Source organism: Arvicanthis niloticus, chromosome 25, assembly GCF_011762505.2.
Source record: "Arvicanthis niloticus isolate mArvNil1 chromosome 25, mArvNil1.pat.X, whole genome shotgun sequence".
Lineage (NCBI taxonomy): Eukaryota > Metazoa > Chordata > Mammalia > Rodentia > Muridae > Arvicanthis > Arvicanthis niloticus.
This window is the reverse complement of record NC_133433.1, coordinates 9,283,718-9,305,781: the sequence shown is the minus strand read 5'-3', so window position 1 is coordinate 9,305,781 and position 22,064 is coordinate 9,283,718. Positions and strand designations below refer to the sequence as shown.

The following is a 22,064-nucleotide window of genomic DNA, read 5'->3' as shown; positions in this document are numbered from 1 at the left end:
GTCTGAATGTGATCATGGACTTCTGAAGACTTACATGCTTTTCACAAAAATCCTGTTAGGTGGCTATGACAACCGTTACCCCGGTTCTTGACTCAGTAGAACAGGAGTTGGGAAGTCGTTTTTTTCAAGGTCACACAGCTCTGCCAGCTTTGTCATAAAGCTACATAGCACATTCCCTTTTTGTTTCAATTCTTCATTTATAAGATTTGAATAATAATTGTTTCTGCCTCACAGGATGAGAAATAATGTTTATAAAATAGTTGACATACTACAAGGCTCATAGTAAATACTAATAAATGTTAGGTAGTGCTATTATTTCTACTATGAAAGCTGCAATTTGAGTAACTTGACATCTGGCAAATTTATTTTCTGTGATACTGGATTTCATTATTTATAACGTAAGATGGTCTGGGTATTATATTACCACATGTGTGTATGAGAACTATTCACATGTGTGTATCAGAACTATTTTAACCTACATGAAAATTGTCTTTACTCAAAGCAATTTCCAAGTGTTGGGGAAATTTATTTCTTTTTGTTTTGGTTCTACCTTTTGAGTTTTGGTTTTCCTGTTTTTCCATTGATGGTGGTGGCAGGTAGAAAGTATCTGAAAATAATCTGTGGCATCTGGATTTACAACAGTGTTTTCCTTCACAGTCTGCTCCTAGTGATGGCGCCCTTCCTTTACTGCCTGCACTTTGTAACGCTCCACTTTCACTACTCCGTTATAGTTAGTTTTCCATTCCAGAAACTTTGATTTTTAAAAATTACCTGACACTGCACAGGTATTTTGAACTGGTGGTTACATTCAGACATTTTATTAGGCTTCCATAATGGCCAGTGCTCGCCATTTCTACTTTTTCACTGTGATTTCCTCAGGAACAGAGAAATTATGATCGAGTCTTAATTCACCTCGAAGGCAACTGACTTAGGAATCTGGACACTGGAGCTCTGAGTAGGAGCGTTTGCATGTTCTGGTTATGCACCTTTCCCAGTGTGCAGCACTCAGTGGTGCACATTTCTCAAACACAGTTTTTGTGGGGCTCAGTCTCTCAGCTTTAATTAAACCCTGTCTTTCCTCTGGTCACTCTGCCTTGAAAGGAATACACTCTAACAGCATCAGATATTTACATAATGGTTTGTGTTTTACCATTATGTATTCAGATCTCTGAGTCATATCCCTGAGGTAACCAGTAGATACTCCTGCTGTGTCATCATTTTTTTGCTGCAGAGGTAAAAGGTTGGTCATAGCTGTTGTCCTTTTCAACGTTGCCTGGAGTACATGTGTTCTTTTTCTAGTCTTAGCTAATATGGAATTTTATTGCCCTTGTCGTTTCAAAGCTCAGAGCCACTTTTGTCTCTCCTAGGTCTTCCCTTCCTCTCTGAAATGTTCTTAGTCTACATAAGATGAAAAAAAAAAAAAAAAAAAAAAAAACAGTTAATGTTTAATCATTTAAAAACCCGTATGTTGTGAGTTACTGTGTAAAGGAAGTATCTTTCTTCAGCGTCAGGTTTAGGTTTTAAATATGGTCAGCCCTTAGCCATGTGAACTTTGGATGTATTATTTAACTTATCTGCTTTCAGCTTCATCTTCTGTAATGAGTCATCTCATGGCTCTTGGATTTTTCTTTATTTAGTTGGCATGTCAAAACATGGCATTTATACTTCTTGTGGGGTAACATGTTATGCATGTATATGTTATAATGCTAAAGTCAGTTCAAACATATCTTTCTCTTCAGATATATATCCCTTATAATAAAATGTTCAGAGTATTTCAAACTTACAGTAGATTTTTACTTTGGGGATGGGGGTACACCAGGGCCTTGTGCATACTAAGCAAGTCCTCTACCACCTACCTACGAGCTGTGTCACCAGCCTCTAACTTTTGGCATATACAATACATAATTATTGCTCATCTTATATTGCACAGCACAGCAGAATTTATACTCATCTTTCTGTATCTGCTTTATTTCACTTAATGTCTTCTCTGTTTGTCTGAAATTTCATTATTTTTGAGGGGAAAAAAGAAGTCCGGAGGCAGGTGGGCTCACTCACATGAATACCTGTGTGTGAAGGCTTGAGGCCAGCGTTAGACAGCTTCAGTTGTTCTCCGTTTTAATTAAGGCATGGCCTCTCACTGAACTTAGAGGTAGCTGATTCAACTAGTCTAGTTGGCCAGCAAGTTCCAGGAATCGTCCTGTTTCACCCTCCCCAGTGCTAACATAGATGCATGATTCTTCACCCAGGTCTTCTCTGTAGGGGATACTGCTCCAAATTTGAGTCCTCAGACATGCTTGCTGTGGTAGTTACTTTTATGTCAACTTGACACATGCTAGAGTTATCTGGAAGGAGGAGACCTCTCTGGAGGGAATTTCCTCCATAAGATCCAATTGTAGGACATTTTCTTAATTAGTGATGTGTGGGTGAGGGTCCACCCTATTATAGGTGGTACCATCCATGGTCTTGGGTTCTATAAGAAAGGAGGCTGAACAAGCCATGATAAACAAGCCTGTAAGCAGCACCCCTCTATGTTTTCTGTATCAGTTCCTGCTCTAGGTTCCTGCCCTGTTTGAGTTCCCTGGATGATGTGCTACAATGTAGAAGTATAAACCAAATAAACACTTTCCCTCCCAACTTGCTTTTGGTCATAGTTTTTTTTTTATCATAGCAACTGGGATACTTGGTGAGGATTCACTAACCAAGCCATCTCGAAGACCCGGAAGTTTGTTCTTTCGTGGCTGAGTTATATTCTCTCATATGTAGATCACACTTTCTGTTTTCACTCATCGCTTGGTGGACACATAGGGTTGTCTCCCTTTCTTGGGTCTAGTAAGTAATGCTGCCGCAAACACCGGAGTGCAGATGTCTCTTTGACATCCAGACTTTATTTCCTTTGGATTCATGCCCAGGCATGGGATTGCTGGATCATATGGCATCTCAGTTTTCATTTTTTGAGGAACCTCCACAATGACTGAACTAATTTATAATACACTCCCGACAACAGGGTAAAAAGGTTCCTGCTTCTGTACTCTCACCAGTGCTCAGTACCATCTTTTGTGTAATACCCCAGAGCCACCTTTTAAACTAGGGTACACTCAGTATAAGCTGTACTTTATATCTCTGCATCATGGAGATGTAAGGGCTCAGTAAAAATCAAAACGAAACTGAACTTAGCTGTGCAGACTTACATTAATATCTTTCCCTGTCTTAGAAGTTATTAGCAGAAAGAGATGCCTTAAAAATAGAACTTTAAAAAACTTTCGTTTGAGAATTTCATGCATGCTTATGTGTTTTCAAATCTATTTTACATTTCTTCCCTGCAATTCTTCCTTAATAATAGCCATTCTTAACTACAATGAGGCCATCTCACAATGTCTCATTGTGGATTTAGCTTTTATTCCTCTGATGACTGTTGATACTGAATATTTTTATATGCCTGTTAGCTGTTTGTATGAGGTCTTTTGAGAGGTATCTGAAATATTTTAAGTGATTTTTGTTTTGTTAATATTGATAGTTTGGATTGCATGTTAACCCCGGTCAAATGTGTAGCTTGTATAAATATTTTCCCTCTGATTCTAATTGCTTTAAGTTGACTGTTTCCTTCGTGGTAGCAAACGTTTTAGTTTAATATTCCAGTTGTCTACTTTTGCATGCCTAGATTTTTGGAGGGGTGGGGTCTTATCCAAAGGCTCCTTGACCGTTCAGTCTCCTGAGCTGTTTCTGCTAGTAGTTTGTTTCAGGTGTTACATATAATTGTTTTAATCTACTTTGAGCTTTTTGTTTTGTTCTGTTACTGGAGCGGGTTGGAGGGCTGGTCCGCCCACCCACTCCCCATGTTTTGAGGTAAGATATCACTGTGTAGCCAGACTAGCTTCAAACTCACGGTCTCCCTGCTTTGACTTCCTCGTGGCAGAGATTACAGGTGTTCCCCAGCAAGCAAAGTAGGTAGGAAGCTTGCAGGTAGAAACTGATCAGAACTGTTTCTTCTTCCTAGGGAGTTGGTAGCTTATATAGAAATAGTGAATAATACATTATTTATTATTCTTCAAAATCAGTGTACCTGAAAAAAAAAAGCTACTAAAACCCAAGGCAAATAGTCATTATTTTGGCCAAACTTGAGTGCATAAAATTATTCCTGATCTTTTCTCTGTTACCAGGGGCCAAAGTTGCCAAAGAATTCTAGTAATATCTCATTCATTTTATTTTAAGCTACAGGACCCAAACTGGTCTTTAGTCTCTAATGTCAATTGAGAGCATCTTGGGAAGATTTATATATGGAAAACATAACAGATAATTAGTTTTTGTTTGTTTGTTTTAATGAGAATAGCTTGCTATATATTCTTTCCCAGGGCATTTGTACCCTTTTCTATACTTTTAGTAAGATTAAGTGGTGTCCCATGATGTGGAGAAATCTGATGTAAAGAGATAGAAGCTCCTAATATCATGTAATTTATACTTGGAATTTTTGCTCCCTGGTGTGCAGCCATTTGACAAGATGTGGTCTTAGAACCAACCACCTTGTAGAATTACTTTAGGTTCATGTCCTAAGTAAAATGCTTAAAAGATCAAGAATGCTACCTTAAAATTAACTATATTTTAAAGTCCTGTTACTCTCCTTAGTTGAAAACAATTTCTGACAAAGGAAACCTTGGGCCTTCTTTGTGTTTTTTTGCATCTCATTGCTTTCTGTGTAACTGAAGAGAGTAACAGAAGGATGATAATCCACAGTTACTTCTGCTTTTCAGGGTGGTGTGGCAGTGATGGAATCACACACAGAAGATAGCTGTATTCTACATTTAACACGACGTTTTATTTGTTTCTGAATGAATTGCTTTTTAAATGCCTCTCCTCCCAAATCATTGAGAAGTCTTGTAGTTCTTTCTTTGCATAGTCTGGTAACCTCAATTTTCTGCACCTGTGTTTCTTAGGGTCCAAAGGTGTTTCAATTTTAGGTTAACAAAAAGTAGTTAGTGATAAATCAGAATTTAAGACAGCATTGAATTACGCTTTGTTAATGAACAGAATATTTTATTTTCTGTAAAAACGATTTCCTACATTTCAATAGCCAAGGCTGTCCCCATAGTTTTGTGTACCAGCACAAAGCCTGCTGCTTTTTTACACAAGAAAAAAAAAGTTCAATTGGAAATACCATACCTGAACCAAATGTTCTTCTTCCCTTCTTCCCGATATATCTGTGTCAAAAAACCCTCAAGAGAAAATGGTTTTAAAAATGATTTTTATGCCTAGATTCTAAGTAAAATCACTTGACATACATGAATTGCAAAATGCAGATCCTCATTCTGAAGTTGCCTGCTTCTCATTTAGATCTGACATATTAAAAAGCATGTAATTAATGGTTGACATTAGTAATTAACATTAACTTTATGGTGTTTGATATGCCTTCTTCATTCATCCTTCAAATAAGAAATACATTATGCCCTGGCAGAAAGGTTGCAGTTATATAAATGCTCCTTCAGTTTTCACAGGATATAAATGTGAAAAACAAAAAAAAAATGTGTTAAAAAACAGTCTGCTTTCGTTTCTTAAGTGGTAGATATATTTTTATTTCTTTTCAGGAGTGTTCATCAGCAATTGTGTCAGGAACTTCAAAGAGAGAATGTGGACCTAATTGTACAGACTTCATTATCGGCTAAAGAGCGCCCCCTGGCTGCCGTCGCCGGTGCGCTGTGGAGGCATTTCTTTTCCTTTCTCAAGAGTCAGAGAATGACACAAGTCGTGCCCCTCTCCCAGCTTGCAGATGCCGCTGCAGGTCAGTGTTAACTGTCCACTGCTAATTCCTTTCTCTGTTTGCAGACTTTTGTTCGTATTTTTCTCTGTCTTCTTAATGACAGTCTCTTGCTTTAAAACAGTCATTGGGACATATGAAACAAATGACATGTTCAAATAGAGGGTGTTGGGCCTACGTATTTAATCATCAAAAATTAAGTGAATATTTATTTTAAAAAAGAGGTAATTTTCAGACGTAACACAGAATGTTCACAAATTTTTCCTATTAAAATTATTTGGGAAGTGAGGTAGCAGTTGATTATATCTGGCTCAAGTAGTGTGCTTTCACATGTTGTAAGCAGTTAACTAAATATAAGACAGACAACAGCAACAGCAAGTCCTTCAGTCCCAAGAGAGTAAGCTCAGGATGGATGGATTACTTAGAATGTTAGTGTTCTGAGTTCACCCAGGGTTTATTTTAAATTACAATTTTTATTTAAATCGACTATTGACATGTCCTTAGGCATTCATGGGATCATGTACAATTAGGCAAGATTTTAAATATATGGACATTTTTGCAGTTTCCTGGTGAGAAGTTATTATATTTTTTTAAACAGCTATTATGCTCATAATATGTTAAAATGTTCTGGAATAGACAAGAGATTTGTATTGTTATTACATATATGTAAATAGAGTTCATTTAAAGGTTTTTTTTTTGAAATATATATTTAAATGTCATACTTTAAACAAACAACAGTGACAAAAATCCCTGTGGTTTAAATCAGCATTTATTTTATTCTGTGTTGAAAGAAGAAAGATGAGCTAAAAATGAAGGAGTGAATGATTAAAAAAATGGATAAGAAGTTGAATCTTGGAGCAGTTCAGACTTTATATGAAGTGCATAAGACTGTCTACATATAGACAAAAATGTGTGGCAGGGTCATGTTTTCCAACTAGTGTGGTGTCTGAGATAATACATATTGGTATTCAGTAAGTTGAAGTTTATTCTGTCATCTAGAACGCTAGGCCATCAACAACAGCAGTTTTGCATTAGTTTAGTTGACACTGTCCTAGGTTCTAAAAGTAACTGCCAAACAGTGCCAAAGCCATTGGCATGTATTTCTGACTTGAAGTAGAATTAGGTTGACAGAAGATGATTTCCTTCATTTAAGAAAAAAATTATTTATCTGAGTTCGAGGCCAGCCTGGTCTACAAAGTGAGTTCTAGGACAGCCAGGACTACACAGAGAAACCCTGTCTCGAAAAACCAAAAAAAAAAAAAAAAAATTATTTAAATACTCACTTTTGTATGTACTAGAGATATACCAGTTGGGGGGACGACCACAAACAAGAATACCCCATTCTCACAAAAGTTAGGATCTAGTGAATGATGGGGCCAAGAGTGATTTGTTGCTGTTGTTTCTGAGAGTCTTGCTTGGTTGCCCAGGCTTGTGGGATTTGTGGTCCTGCTCCCTCAGCTTCCCAAGTCTGGATTACAGATGAGCAACACCATATCCAGCAAAACCAAACCAAAACAGGAGGGGAGGGCGGGCAGAGAGGGGAGACCACAGTTTTAAACAGAGTGCTCAGCGAACTAGAGGGAAGAGCCAGGCGTAGGTGGACTGAGGAGCCAGCATGTGTTTAAGTAATGGGAAGTCTGCCCTCGCCTTCTGAGCAGGTGGAAAGACTTTCGTGGAGGTCAGAAGCTATTGGTGTTTTCTCAGAAGAGGAAATATAGGTATTCTGGCTGATGAGATAAAGAGGGAAATGGGGCAGTTAGAAAATGACTCAAACTAGACTGGACTAAAGTTGTAGTACAGATAGTCAGGAATGGTCAGATCTAAAGGAAGGAAAGGTATTTTGAAGGTAGACCTAATGATACTTACTAAGCAAATAAAGTAACGCAACCAGAATAGTTCATGAAAGGTGTCTCCAGTAACTAGCGATTTGCTATTAGAAGAAGATTATGAAGGGACTATTTTATGACAGAGAATTGAAGATTCTTAAGTTCTTAGGGAGTTATGGTTTGTTTTAAGGTATTCATTAAAGTCTAAGTACGTTAACGAGGACTTGGATATAATTGACAGGCTTCCCAGAAGAGGTCCACCTGGAGGTGTGTGTGTAAACTCTCTATGGCTTAAATAGCCTCTAAAGCCAGAAACTGGCGGAGATGGTTGGCAGTGTAAGAAGGGACAGAGAGAACACCGTGGAGCAGTTCACACTGTATTTCTGTGAAGATTTGTAGGCTCAAGAGAAATAAGGAAAGGCGTTGTAAGGGGTATAGGTAAGACGCACACCAAGAAAGTCGGGTGCTATGGACACTAGGACAGGAAACCTGAAAGTAACTTTTCTTTTGAAATTTGGAAAAAATTATTTAATTTTATCTATCTATCTATCTATCTATCTATCTATCTATCTATCTATTTATTTTTACACTCCAGATTTCATCCCCCTCCTGGTCTACCCTCTGACTGTTCCACATCCCATACCTCCTCCCCACTCCCTGGGACCCTGAGGGTTAGGTGCATCTTCTCTGACTGAACCCAGACCTAGCAGTCCTCTGCTGTATATGTGTTGGGGATCTCATATCAGCTGGTGTATGCTGCCCAGTTGGTGGCCCAGTGTCAGAGAGATCTCGGGTTCCAGCTTAATTGAGACTGCTGGTCCTCCTACAGGGTCGCCCTCTTCTTTATTTGCTAGATGTAATTGTTTCTTGGAGGCTTCTTGCTGAATAAGCTCACCGTTTCTAATTCTTTCTAACCTCTGGGTGGGTAACTCAAACTCCTCTCGAAGCTCACTGATTGACTGGCTTCTCTCAGCTTCTCATGGAATTGCTCTGCTTTGCAAAACTGCCTCTGAACACCACTCATTTGAGCTGCTCTGCTCTCAACTCCACTCAGTGGAATTGACTGACTCTCTCCCTGTGCTACTCTCTTAAGTCACCTCTCTTTCCTGTCTATTCTCCTGAGAGTTGAGTAAATCTTAAGTTTGACTCATTCTGTCAAATCTGTCTCTGATTCCTCACTTTGTCTACCCCTTAATTAGTTGTCACATTCAAACATGACTGCTTCCTTCTACAAACTAATGTTACCTTAGAGATGTATACTAGGGACATGTCTGTATTCCAGCTAGAGGGATTAAAGGTGTGTGGGGATGGGAGTGGGGGTTTGAATGTTCCTGTACCTCTGGAGTTTTGTGTTCTCTACTGTAGTCCTCTGCAGGCAGGTCTCTGTGAGTTGGAAGCTAGCCTAGACTACAGAGCTAGTACTATGTCAGCTAAGGCTACTCAAAGAAACCTTGTCTCAAACAAACAAAAAAGAAAGTAAAAGGGAAGAAAGGAAGACAGTTAGTAGTGTATATGTGTATAAGAATGGACGGTACCATCAGACTGACAAAAGAAGGAAAAGACATGAAAGAGAAGATAGGAAAAAGATATACAATCAATTGATTATAGGTTTGTTATAAGCAAAGAATTGATAGGGTTTGGATCCTTGAGGAGGGATAGAGCCCTTAAAATGAAGTTATACCGAGGTTATAATTGACAATGCCAAGTGCTTTGGGTATCACCATGGAAGTGTTTAAGTATAGGGGAGGAAAGTCACTGCAATAAAGGAATTCCAAATGAATAAGATCACGGCAGAATTGCTGTTGGAGAATAATATGAACCCAGGCAACCGGAGGGCATACAACAAGAGGAAAGAGCATGCTACTGGTATAGTGTGATGTATCTGAGATTCAAAGCTACATCTATGGAGGAAGGAGTGAGAATGCTTTAGAAGTAGCAGTGTAGAACGAGAAGTAAACCTACCTTGTCTGTGGAGTCAGTAGCGGGGAATGGAAGGATACACAGCCACTGTTAGAGAGAGCTTCCTAGGAGTCAGCGCTTCAGACATAGGTGGAGCATAGGTACAGATTGAACTGACGGATTTCTAGAAAATCTGCTTAACATGATTCAAGAATTCCACTTTCCAGATTGTGGGTTCTGAAGAAAGTGGGTGTCTTTACTCATAGGAGGTCACTATTTAATAGAAGAGAATGGGGAGTATCGGGGGTGAGCATGAGTGTCTGTCGTAGGTGGCAAGGAAATTGACTTAATCAAAGGAGAGTGGTTGCAGGAAATATTTTAACTAGGTCTCTGAGTAATAGAGGCGTATTGATAAAATCCACTGGCTTGACTCGGAGGAGCCATATCTGTAATCATATTACTAAGCTACATGCTTTTAATCCTTTCCAGAGATCTAAATGATGTTTACATTTGACAACACGAATTTAGTTGTTTAAGCTCAAATTACATCTTTGAATGTTATATTTTATTTGGGATTTTTAAAAATTCTTGTAATTAGAGGCAAGGCATGGGGGTGGGTATTTGAAAATGTCTTACCTGAACTTTCTCTTTTTAAATCTAGATTTTACTTTGTTGGCAGTGGACATGCCAAACACAGCACCATCAGATCTTCAGCCACAGCCAGTCATATCAATAATTCAGCTTTTTGGTTGGGATGATATCATCTGGCCCCAAGTTGTAGCAAGATATCTAAGTCATTTGCTACAAAATAGGTATGTACCCTGGAAGGGTTTTTCTATGTAAACTACTGTTTATATAATCTCTCATTTGGCATTCGACATTTTAACAGTAGTAATAGCAGGTAGTATGAGACCTAAATTAGTGGTTTGATTTGCACATATACATACATGTATGTATATAATTGTTACAAGTTCATACTCTCAGTAAGCCTGCCTTATTATCGTAAAGTGATTTTTCTATATTCCCTAGGGAGAAAAAATTGTATAGATATCATTGCTGAATCAATAAAACACTGGTATATTATTTAAGATTTAGACTTAATGAAAATTTTAAAGACTTGTGAGATCATGAACAAGATACTTTTCTTAAATCATGCTGTGTTGCTTAATCTTTCTGTATCTTCTGCCATGTCACAGAGAAGCTATGAGGAACAACTTCAGTAATATATAGAGGCATATATGAAAAAATGAGATAAAGTCACTAAGCATCAAGATGAAGAGGGTGAACTCACCCAACCTGTGAGACAAAACAGTCCTTATATCAGGTGCCTGGCAGGGATGTGAAGTGATGTAGTGAGTAAGGACATTAATTAGTCAGCATCACTAAGCATGCATTGTCTCATTGGGCTTTGACACATAAAGTAAGAGAATTCAGCACCAGCTCTTAGAATTTCTTCTAGTATGAGACTTCTCTAACAAAAGTGAATGTTTATTTATTTATTGCTCTGAAATCACTCATCTTTATTGACATGGAAGCTCCTAGGCCCCAAAGTAAAGAACAAGTAAAGACCTGTAAAACTGAACCCTTTTAATCACATAACATAACTTTAAGTGTGCAATTTAATGGTTCCTTCCTTTGATGACTGCACATAGGTAACACTGTGTAGTGGTGTTATTAAGAAAGTTTACAGTGATAAAGTTTTTCTGTGCTGTGTAACCATCACAAGTTATATAAGAAATTGCTGTCCAAGCACCAAGATCACATTTGAGCATCTATTGCTTTCAGGGTTACTGTAAGCTTGGGCATACTTCCCCTATTGAGCTTGCCTCCTTGTGTCACAATCCCAGCTCTCTTCCATTCTCTTCAGTAACCGCACCCAGAGATGTACGTAGGAGGATGATGGGTTCTTTTTCACTTAAGTATTGCTTTCAGCTCAGATGTGTTACCTGGACCCTCTAAAAAAGTAGGCCCATTGGCCCAAAGAGCCTTTATACTTAGTGATGTTCTCACTACCAACAAAGAAGACGAACTGTCCTTTTTCAAGCTTGCTTTCTTTTTCTTATTCTGGTCTCTTTCGATGATGTTTAATACTTCCTTTCTCTGCTCTCCCTGGGCATGGACTTTGGGCATGCCCTCTGGAGAAGGAACTGGTCCCTGTGGAGTTTCTCTTTTTTTACATTCTTTATTTGTGTTTCCTCAGCATGGCACTGTTTATTAGGTAGGGGTTAGTTTCCAGATCTTTTTTTTTTTTTTTTAATTGGTATGTTTTGTCTGTTCCTGAGCCTCTCAACTCTGTCTCTGTCTCTCTCTTTATGGGAATACAGGTGATTGCCATGACATTTATGGTATAATGCAAAAGATTATTTTGAAACATGAGGTTCACCTTAGAGATGTAAGACACAGCCTCTTCAGGTAGCAAAAAAAGATGTGTGTGTGTGTGTGTGTGTGTGTGTGTGTGTGTGTATACACACACTAGATTTATTTTTAAAATAATGTTTATTAGTAACAATTGAGGAAACTGAAACACAAAGTTGTTAATTAGCTCTAAGAAAGCTATAGAGGTAATAACTGAATAATTTTTGTTGTATTTTTTAAAGGAAAGTTTTAATTTAGAGTGTTTTAAAACTTTTAAAATTCTGATTTATGTCCCTTTAAAAAATGGTTTTAGCAAGCATTAATCCTAACACTCAAGTAGAATCAGTGAAGTCTTTGAGTTTGAGGTCAGCCTGATCTACATAGTGATCTACATAGTAAGTTACAGGGTAACCAAAGCTACATAGTGAGACCATATTTCACAATTAGTTAACTGACTAAACATTGTTTTAGAGGTTAGGGAGGCAGCATAGTGGATAAAGGGTTTGTTGTTCAAAATTAAGTGCGGATTCCAAGTACCCAGGTAAGAGTGACCCTCTGTAACCCAAGTGCTAGGCTGTATATGTAAGCAGACCATAGGAGCTTGCTGACCATCCCCAAATGGCAAGCACTAGGTAAAAGAATGTCTCAAAAACAGTGTGGAAAAGCAGTAAAGGAAGACATCCCAGTGAAGACTCTGGTTTCTCTATGTGAACATGTATCAAAACAAAATGAGAAGACAAAGATTGTTTTGACACCGCATAGTGTGATGTTGAAGTTAAAACTATGCCAATCATTTTACTCCCAGCAGCCCCTCGTAGGTTAGAAATTAGACTCAGCTATGTGTTTGGCTTAAGAAAAAGGAGATTTAGGCCACTGAAACCACATGAGTCATCCCTTGAGTATATCAGTGTGTGATTGTAGTGTTAGGTAGGTTCTCTGTACCAAATTAGCTTTAAGACTGAGAAGGGCCTCAGTGCCCCACCCTGCCAAAGCTCAGGGCAAACATGGATCCTTGTGAGTCTTGGCACTGATATTTATTGATTAAAATGCAGATATATGAAGAAAAAAAAAAAGAAAGAGAAAGGAAGTTTCTTTTACTTCCTGGAAGATAGTGTTTTGGAATTTTATGTATGGTAATCTTTGATACTCAGTGCTTATAAAGTGAAGAAGGAAAGGATGAAAACACCATTGATTGGTCAGTCAAGAGACATATATAGAGAGACATTTGTCCTGAACAGCTTTTATTATTACCTCATCTGTTAAATGCTATTGATACTGCATTTTTGTTTGTTTGTTCTTATTGTTTGGGTTTAATTTCTTACCTATTATTGCATTGCCTAATTATGCCTTCTTGCCTACATTTTTTTCTTTTCTTTTGATTCAGTAAAATTTTATTTTTCCCAAATGTACAGCTGACTGAACCTGTTCATGCATCTTCACCAGCAGCTGGGGCGTCTCCACCCTTTGTGTTTCTGGTATAAATTACTTGAGCTCTGTGCTTTGAAACCAGCTTGATAAGTCCTTTACTAAGCCGCTCCTGAAGGGCTGCCCTGGCCAAGGAACCTCGAGTCTTCAGTCTCTCAGAGACCACAGCTGGAGTAATAAGCTTATAGTTGGGAACTTCCTTACAGAGTTTGTCATATGTAGCTTTGTCAAACAGGACGGGATTGTTCAGCTTGTCCTGAACTTTGCCTTTGGACCACTTCTTTTTGGCCTTGCCACCAGATTTATTTACTGGGTCTTTGTCCTTTTTGGCCGATTTTCCGGCATCTTTCTTCTTGTCGTCTTTGGGCGGGATGGTGAAACTCAGAGAGTAGTGTGGACCACTGCAGCCTCACTAAGATGTCCCTACATTTTTTTTTTTCTTGACATAAGCCTATAGATACACTAACAATAGAAAGAGAAAATTAAACATTAGGATATTAGAAATGAAAACAACGATGTTTAACCTCTGCTCGGGTACATCTGCCGCGTTCATTTGCAGCATGTCTGAAGTACCGTGTTCATCTGAAGTCAGTGAAGCCAAGGGAGTTCCGTGAATGTGGTTTTTCCAGGCTCTGGTCTCTGTGTATCCCATTGCTCTTTGGTTTTTTAATGTTCCTCAATCTGGTTTTGCAGCACAGTGTGTGAAGCACTTTCTCAGTCAAGTTGCGTGTCTTTTCAATCCTTAACTATAAGATCCTGGGTCCGATGTGTTTTGCAAATGCACATAAAACACCTCTCTGAACCTGCTTTGCTGATTGAGATGAATCCTGAACAGGCTATGGGTAAGTGTTGTCATATAAGGCATGCAGGCAGTATCTATGGAAAGCTTTTTTTTCGGCTCTCTGGATTAAATAAACTGATATCAAATATTCAAAATATATTTATAAATAGCTGTAAATATACATAAAATATACTTTTGGAGTCTGTTACTGTTTACTGATACTTTATTGTTATTGTATATGGCAAATATCCCTGCTACAAAGAACTAATTTTCTTAGTGCTAAGAACCAAAACTTCTTCCTCAGGTAGCAGACGGCTTTTCCTCTGAAGAAGGTGATCCTGTACAAAAAGAGAAATCTGAAACATACTAAGTACCAAAAAAGAAGACTATGCAGCTAGGGATATTTGCCCCATTTTCATGAAATATTTTACTTTTCTGTTTTACTATTTGTCACTGAATATTATTTGTGCATTTTAGAATTTCCATGCAGTTCTGTTTTATATGCAACAGCTTATTAAAAGGCTGTTATTTGTAGCCTCTTAGAAGTTTCACTGAGGCTGGCCTGAAAATGGTTTTACTTTTTCTTTTGTATCTCGTATAGTTTTTTATAGCTCAATAAGTTTTTGGGTTAGGATGATTGTAAGTATGAAAAGTCTAATTTCATTTTTAATTTTGTAAAAATTTGAGTTTTTGTAACATACTTCAAAATTAAAGAACATATTCCAGCATATGTACCTATGTACGCTAGTGTATATGCAACTTACATAGGATTTTAAATTTTATTGCATATTTATTAATAAGTATGATTATTATCTCATTTTAATAGAAAAAGAGTACATGGAACAGCTGGCTGAACTGACAAGATTACTATTCACACTCTCAGAAGTAAAGAATATCTTCTTAAAGGCTCAAATAGAATATTTGCCCAGCCCAGAAGATCCCAAACAAGCACTTATTCAATTCCTTGAGGTATTTCATTAGTATAATCTTCCAAATTTTTCAGAAAATCTTGAACTATTATTAATTTTTTTTTATAAAATGAATTATTTAACTTAACAAGTCATGTTGTTGATGTGCTAGTATAAAATTTTGGAGTAAAGAAGTGTTGCTTTCAGGTATAGTATGATTTACTCTGAAGACAGCAGAAAATCCATATGTAATGAATAATAGAAGTAAGGAGGATCGCGTGGAAGCTTTGCTTCAAGGCCACCTGAAATAAACTAATGTCTTATTGTTACTGTTGGTGGGCAACAATTCAGATACTAACTTTAGTATAGCGTCTACAGTTGTCCAGCTGAGTATTTACTGCCTACGACAATGCTGCAAATACAAGCACCAGCTATTTCATTGTAGGATCGGGACTTGAAAATCTAATCCATTTCTTTTGATTTTACTTCATAATAAATTCCATTTAAAATTATAGTAAAATCTAATCCATTTCTTTTGATCTTACTTCATAATAAATTCCATTTAAAATTATAGTTTCGATCATTAATTTTAAAGAACTGTAACATGTGGTAGTGTTTATTTCATCCCAGCTGAAACTCTTGATGTTTGGATTATTGTGTTTTGTGTGTTATTCACAGCAAAAGTAGGTTTACTTTCCAGCTTGTTGATTCTAACTACATGAAAATTACGTGTGTGAAAATAATCTCAACCAATAAGCTATTTCTATATTGTTAACTCAGTCATTTCCATTGATTTCCAGTATTTAAAAAAATGCACGACAATTAGATATGTGTGACAGCCCTAATGATAGTTAATAATAACATAATAATATGCAGATGTGAAATATGCATTTCTGTTGAGTATTTTATGTAACTGCTGAATGAGTCCTGACCAATTCTTTCGGGTCAAAAAGGAGGGAGCAGTGTTCCGCTAGCAGTTAGAGCTCCTCTAATTTAATCCAGCCTAAATGAATTTTTCTTTTGTACCAATAAATCAATGATAGGTTTTTGCAAAATGCTAGATAGCATTATCTAGGACTCCTTAGGGATCTGATCTGAAAGGAACTTTACTGAACTGAGAATTTAAGTTATACAAAGGTTAAAACAATGGTACAAACTGTTAAATACTTAATGCCAGTCTATCAGTAGATTTATCAGTTGGAGAAAATCAGAGTGTCTCGGTGTAAAGTATTTAGAATTTAGCCTGTGCAGAACATAAAGGGTTTTTTAATAAAATTTTTTTAATAAAATTTTTAATGATTTTGCTAAATGACTTATTTTGAAAGTTAGCAAAAGTAATATAAATTATGGTTCCTGTTTAGGAGGATTGAAAGCTGAGAACATTCCTCCTTAGGAGAGGTTTCAGATATCTTCTTGTTCCCATGGGACTCAGCATATAGATAGCCACTAGAGCCTGCCACAGAAGAAAGAGGATGAAAAAAGCACAGGTTACAGAGGAAAGGTACATAGGATGAAATGTGGACATCAAAAACCAACTAAAACAAACAAAACAAAAAATCGCAACCCCAAAAAGTTTCTATGCATCTTTTTCCCATGAAGTTACCCAGAACATTGTTAATTCTGCAGCAACAATCTGTGGTAAAATATCAGAATTTTGTTGAGCAGAGAACCTTACCACTCAGCGTCCATAGCTGCTTACATACACTCCCCTTGTCTTATACTTGTGAATTCCATATACTTGGAGAATGACGGCAAATACTATGAGATGCTTCAGTGAGCAAAGAGTGCCTGTTGCTCTTAAAGCAGACCCAGGATTAGTTCTGAACACCAAAATATCAGCTAACAATCAGTTACCTTCAGTTCTGGGCATTTGCTCTCTTTATGGCTCTTTGAGGATTACACACATTAAATTTAAAAAGTGCCTATGTATGTATATTATAAATATATATAATATGTATATATTACACATACTATATATTGTTTTAGTAGGGTTTTCATTGCTGTGAAGAGACTCAGTGATCACACCAACTTTTAAAAAGGAAAACTTTAATTGGGGCTGGCTAACAATTTCAGGTTAGTCCATAATTATCATGGTGGGAAGCATGGCATCATATAGACAGACAGGGTGCTGGAGAAGGAGCTGAGACTTCTACATCCTGATCTGAAGGCAGCAGAAGGTACCACACTGGGTGTAGCTTGAGTATAGGAGACTTCAAAGACCACACCCTCAGTTACACACTTTCTCCAAGAAGGCCACATCTATTCCAACCAGACCACACCTAACAGTGCCGTTCCCTGTGAGCTTATGGGGTCATTTTCTTTCTCTCTATATATATTTTTTAAATATATATTTTTATATATTTGAAAATGTGGAAATACATGTTTTTTAGTTTGAGAGAAATTAAACATTTTTATTTAGGTACCACGGTCACTAATATTCAAATATGGTTCATAGACTCCTGTGAGTTACTGATATCTTCTCACAATGTTATTTATCATAAAGCCATACTAACATTTTTACAAATTTTGGGAAGGTGTTAGCATGAACCAGTACTATGGCCTCAGATTATAATGATATCTATTAAAATGTATATTTGTGTAAATTAAAAAAGTAAAGCCAGTTCATTAAAGAATAGTATTAATTAGGGAATAAGGTTTAAAAGTTGATGAAATTTCAACCCTTAAGCTCATTCTTCAAATGAAAATGCAGAGGGCAGGTGAAGGGCTTCAGTGTGCCAAAGCAGTGCATCGTCTAAAGAAAGAGCCGTGAGCACGCGAGGCGCAAGCTGTGCTGGCTGCTTTTATCTTGAAAGAAAACTGACAAAATGTGATTATTCAGACTTGGGCATTTGGCAGACATTTCCTTTTTTCAGAAATGAATGAAGTAAGTAAGCCTATCACTTCAAAGAAAACAACTGACAGTATCTGTTGCTAATAATGCAGTTCAGGTTTTCAAGAGAATTAAAATTTGGGAGATTTACATGAACCTTCATGAGCTGAGAGCTCCCTGATAGTTAAAGACTTCTGTGGGAATGGGATGGTATCAGTATGTATCATTTCTTTTCCAGGATAGAAATGTCAACATTGAGAAGCAGTATCACTCAGTAACTTTACAAATTCCCAAATCTGTTTAGCAACTACTCATGGGTAAAAGATTCATTCAGAATTCAGAGTTCTGAATTCATTTATTGATGTGGTTTTAGAGTTCATGAGAGTGTCCAACTTTAGTTACTATTGGCCTCTATGAAATGTTACTTGAAAATTTTGACATAATAGGATGGGAAGCTTCCTAGTTATCTGAAACAGCTTTCAGAATACTTTACCTAGCTCTGTGTATTTGTGAGGTTGGGTGTTCTTCATTTGTTGTGCCCCTACTAAGGCCCTACCAGCATTTCTCCACTCTTTCTCCTTGCATGTCATATGTGACAAGTCTAGGCTGCTAATTCATAAGTATCTTGACCTAAACAGTAAACGTTTCAGGGTATTTGTGCTTACAAGGGAGTGGAGATCAAAAGTTTGTGAACTTCTGAGGAATGAAATTTTCAAACAGCAGAAAGCTAAATGAAAAAGAAAAGGATAAGTTAGTAAAATACATCTCCTCTCATTTGCTCATGTCACTGGGCTTCTTTCCTTTTCTTCATTCCACGGGACCTACTTCTACTTACCTTCTCGAGGCTATGCTTCATTTTTATCTACCTCAGTTAGACCTCATGGAACTTAATGCCAACTGTTCTGAACTGTGATCTCTCATGCAACCTCAACCTTAAGACAACACCCCTCCTTTTTAGGAGCTGGTAAGGAGGATCAAAGAACTTTGGTGCTGGTTTGGCTCTAATGTCTGCCATTTGAGAGCTCCCAGAGTGATCTGAAAACGTTCCTCAAACTTTCTAATCCATGCTATAGTTACCTCTTGGTTCTTTTATAGCTTCTTACAACCTGCTTACCCTCATATTCCTCACATTCTTATCTCTTCTCCCTTCCTCTTCTTACTGCCTCACCTCACATTTCTGTTGACCACCGCTTGGTTTGTCCCATCTTTAGCCTCTCAACCACATTTTCCTGAGTTCTCCACTAAGAACATTAAGTAGCTAGCTGATGTCTCATTAAAAGTACTATTTAAGCTGTAAATTGTGGAAGGACATCAATTCACATCATATAGCTGAATTAAGAGATTTTCCTTGTAAGAATTTGGCAATGCTACTTGCTCCTCTTTCCCATAGGAATTTAGAGATTTCCAGTCATATGAATTATGAACCAACCTGTGTAGGAAGCTTTAGCTGATTATAAGCTTCTTGTATAACAGTTTAATGCTCCTTCTCTCTAATGATTTTGCTGAATCATATGTCCTGTAAATAACCACTGATGAATTGTTTGGTTTTTGTTTGTTTTTTTAATTCTTCCATTGACCTTCAATTATAAATGGTAGAAATTAACTCTTTTCACTTTAGGTTTTTGGTTTTTAAGACAGGGTTTTTCATGTAGCCCTAGCTGACCTGGAACTTATTCTGTAGACTAGGCTTCTTGTCTCTACCTCCTGAGTGCGAGGATTAAAGGCAAGCACCACCACTGCCTGGTCTTCACTTGTCTTAATTTTTGTAAGTTTTTATTGGAAATTTAAGAATGAAGGCCTAATTATAAGATGCATGTGTAGTGAGAAAGAAAGAAAAAAATAGTTTTCAAGGTCTGTATTATATAAGACTTGCAATGTTTAAACCATGTTTTTTTTTTTTTTTTTTTTTTTTTTTTTTTTAATAGGCTGTTGGTGTGACTTACAGGACTCTCCAGACATTTACTGATAAATCTGCCATGGTCACAAAGTCCTTAGAATACCTTGGTGAAATATTAAAATACATAAAGCCTTACTTGGGGAAAAAAGTTTCCAGTGCAGGGTTGCAGCTGACTTATGGGATAATGGGTATGTATTTCAGACACGTTTTTCCTTAACCCAAGCCAGTAAGATTCAAGTGGAAAGAAATATATAGGCCAAATCTCTTAACTCTGTGTGCAGGCGTAAGAAAGCGTAAAATACAGTGGTTTGCTGAAATAATTCATGGTAGCTCTCATTTTTTGCTGTGCTTTTATTGATACTAATACTAATTATGATAACAGAATATATGTCCAAGCTAACTGCTGCAAATAGTCCATTTTAATCACATTGTGAATACCCAAAGCCATGAAAAAGGAACCTTCTGTTGATGTTTACCTACACTTGGCCATCACTTCGCTTTGTTGTTTCTGGTGTTCTCTGCATAAAGGAGGGCCACAGAGGACAAGTGTAAACCAATGATGAGGCTCCGATCCTTATTCCTCACACACTAAGCTTTCTCTTTTCAAAAAGAAATCCTTTTCTACTTGTTCTATAATGATGGGGTTCATATTTCCTTAGAAGTCAGTAATTTAAATATCTTCGTTGACTAAAACCATGTCGATAACCAAAAATAGGAAATGAATAAAAGGAAATGAGAAAGATTTCCTTAGAAGTTTTATATAGAATTTAAGTTTGGGGTATTTTTTTTTTTAAATATATATTTCTCTATGGCCAAAACCTTGTATCTATTCCCTTTAATCTTGTGAATGTATAAATAAACCTTATTGGGGCTGTCTGAAACCTTTTATCTTTGTTGTGAAAGATAAAGGGGAATGTGAAGCTGTGGAAATGTGGATAACGTAGAAGGAACTGAAAGCAGTATTGTAATTCAGATTACTTAATTTTAGAAAAATAGTTAGTGGAGAGAGATTTATTATCAGTTCAACACTAAGATCTACATTCTTATTTAACTTAAGATTATGATTTATTAGTCTCTAAGAAAGTTTTCTGACATTTCCAGATTTAGTTTTTGCCAAAGTAAGTGGATGATTACAGAAGTATGTCTTTACATTACAAAGTACATGATAGCTGTGTCAAGAATCACAGAATCTCGTGTGGACTGATGACCTGTGGGTTGGGGCAAGTTTTTGCTTATGAGGCTTTTCTGTTGTTGTTTTGCCTTGAGCTGATTTTTTTTGAACATGTAGTTTTAGATTCTTTCCATCTGTCTAGGTTTTGAATGTGGGAATGGGTTACGTAAATTACTCATTTGTTCATTAGAAATTAGAAAAGTAACTTGCTGTTTTCTTTACGTAAAAGACTAAGAATAGAATGGAGAAAGAGCAATTCCTAACGAAGGATACTGCTCCTGTTTTTTTTTTTACAAGGCTGCTAGTGGAAGGCATCAAAACTACAGTCCATGTTAAAGAGAGTATCTGGAATTCTAATAATAGTTGATTAATTTCTGAAAAAGAGGAGTCAGTACATCAGTACTATCTTCAGCTCTCCTTCAGAATTGTCTTTCTGAGGGAATGATGGACTGAAAAAAGTTGGTTTGGCTTTGATTCAGTTTTCTCATTCTTTCTATGTCAAATGTCATTTCTTTGTCCCTGTGTCTTTGTTTATTCTTCCCCCTTTTTCTTAATTGAGATTGTACCAGTCTCCCTTCAGTGCCCGTCCCTGTATCCCGCCAGCTTGGTCTTTGCTGTTTCATCTTGTTTGTCCTCCTTGTTTTTGTTTTTTGGTTTTTTTTTTTTTCATTTTTATTTTCCTCTGCTGTCTATTTTGACTTGTTTCTATGATAAAATAAGTTTTTTAAAGTGTAAGAAAATATTCTGATTAGGAGATAATTGTAACTGAAACTACGTCTCTTCCTTCTTAGGAATTCTTGTTAAGTCATGGGCACAAATCTTTGCCACCTCTAAAGCACAGAAATTGCTGTTTCGGATAATAGACTGTTTATTGCTGCCACACACAGTGCTACAGCAGGACAAGGAGTTGCCTGTACCCATGCTGACTGCAATTCAGAAGACTCTTCCTCTGTATCTACAGGTATGCCGAGTGTGGAAACTGCCTCAAAGCATAGTTTGAAATACAGATTTAAAAGCTAGACATTTTAATCCCCAAAGTACATACTTATATGAGGCACATCCATTGAGAAAGATTAAATGACTTTGGGGTTGTCTTTGAAAACAAAGATAAGAGAGGCAAATTTTCAAGAAGCTTGATGTGGGGAAGACGGCAAGGAGCTCAAAAGTGTTGAGAAACTGGCTCAGTATTTTCTTTTGACTTCATAGTTTTGTGGTAACCAGACTGG

The 22,064-nt window shown here is 37.0% G+C and overlaps 1 protein-coding gene and 1 pseudogene across 1 annotated transcript in view; one reads left to right on the top strand and one right to left on the bottom strand.

Moving 5' to 3' along the window:
- The window catches only part of Mms22l (MMS22 like, DNA repair protein), a 102,799-nt gene that overhangs the window by 68,109 nt on the left and 12,626 nt on the right, over positions 1-22,064 (top strand). Inside the window, exons 14-19 of the mRNA XM_076924071.1 lie at positions 5,577-5,770; positions 10,133-10,283; positions 13,945-14,093; positions 14,859-15,001; positions 19,696-19,855; positions 21,630-21,799. Coding sequence (XP_076780186.1) covers positions 5,577-5,770; positions 10,133-10,283; positions 13,945-14,093; positions 14,859-15,001; positions 19,696-19,855; positions 21,630-21,799 — 967 coding nt within the window. The remainder of the gene's footprint in view (positions 1-5,576; positions 5,771-10,132; positions 10,284-13,944; positions 14,094-14,858; positions 15,002-19,695; positions 19,856-21,629; positions 21,800-22,064) is intronic.
- LOC143438374 (small ribosomal subunit protein eS25 pseudogene) lies at positions 13,203-13,660 on the bottom strand (annotated as a pseudogene).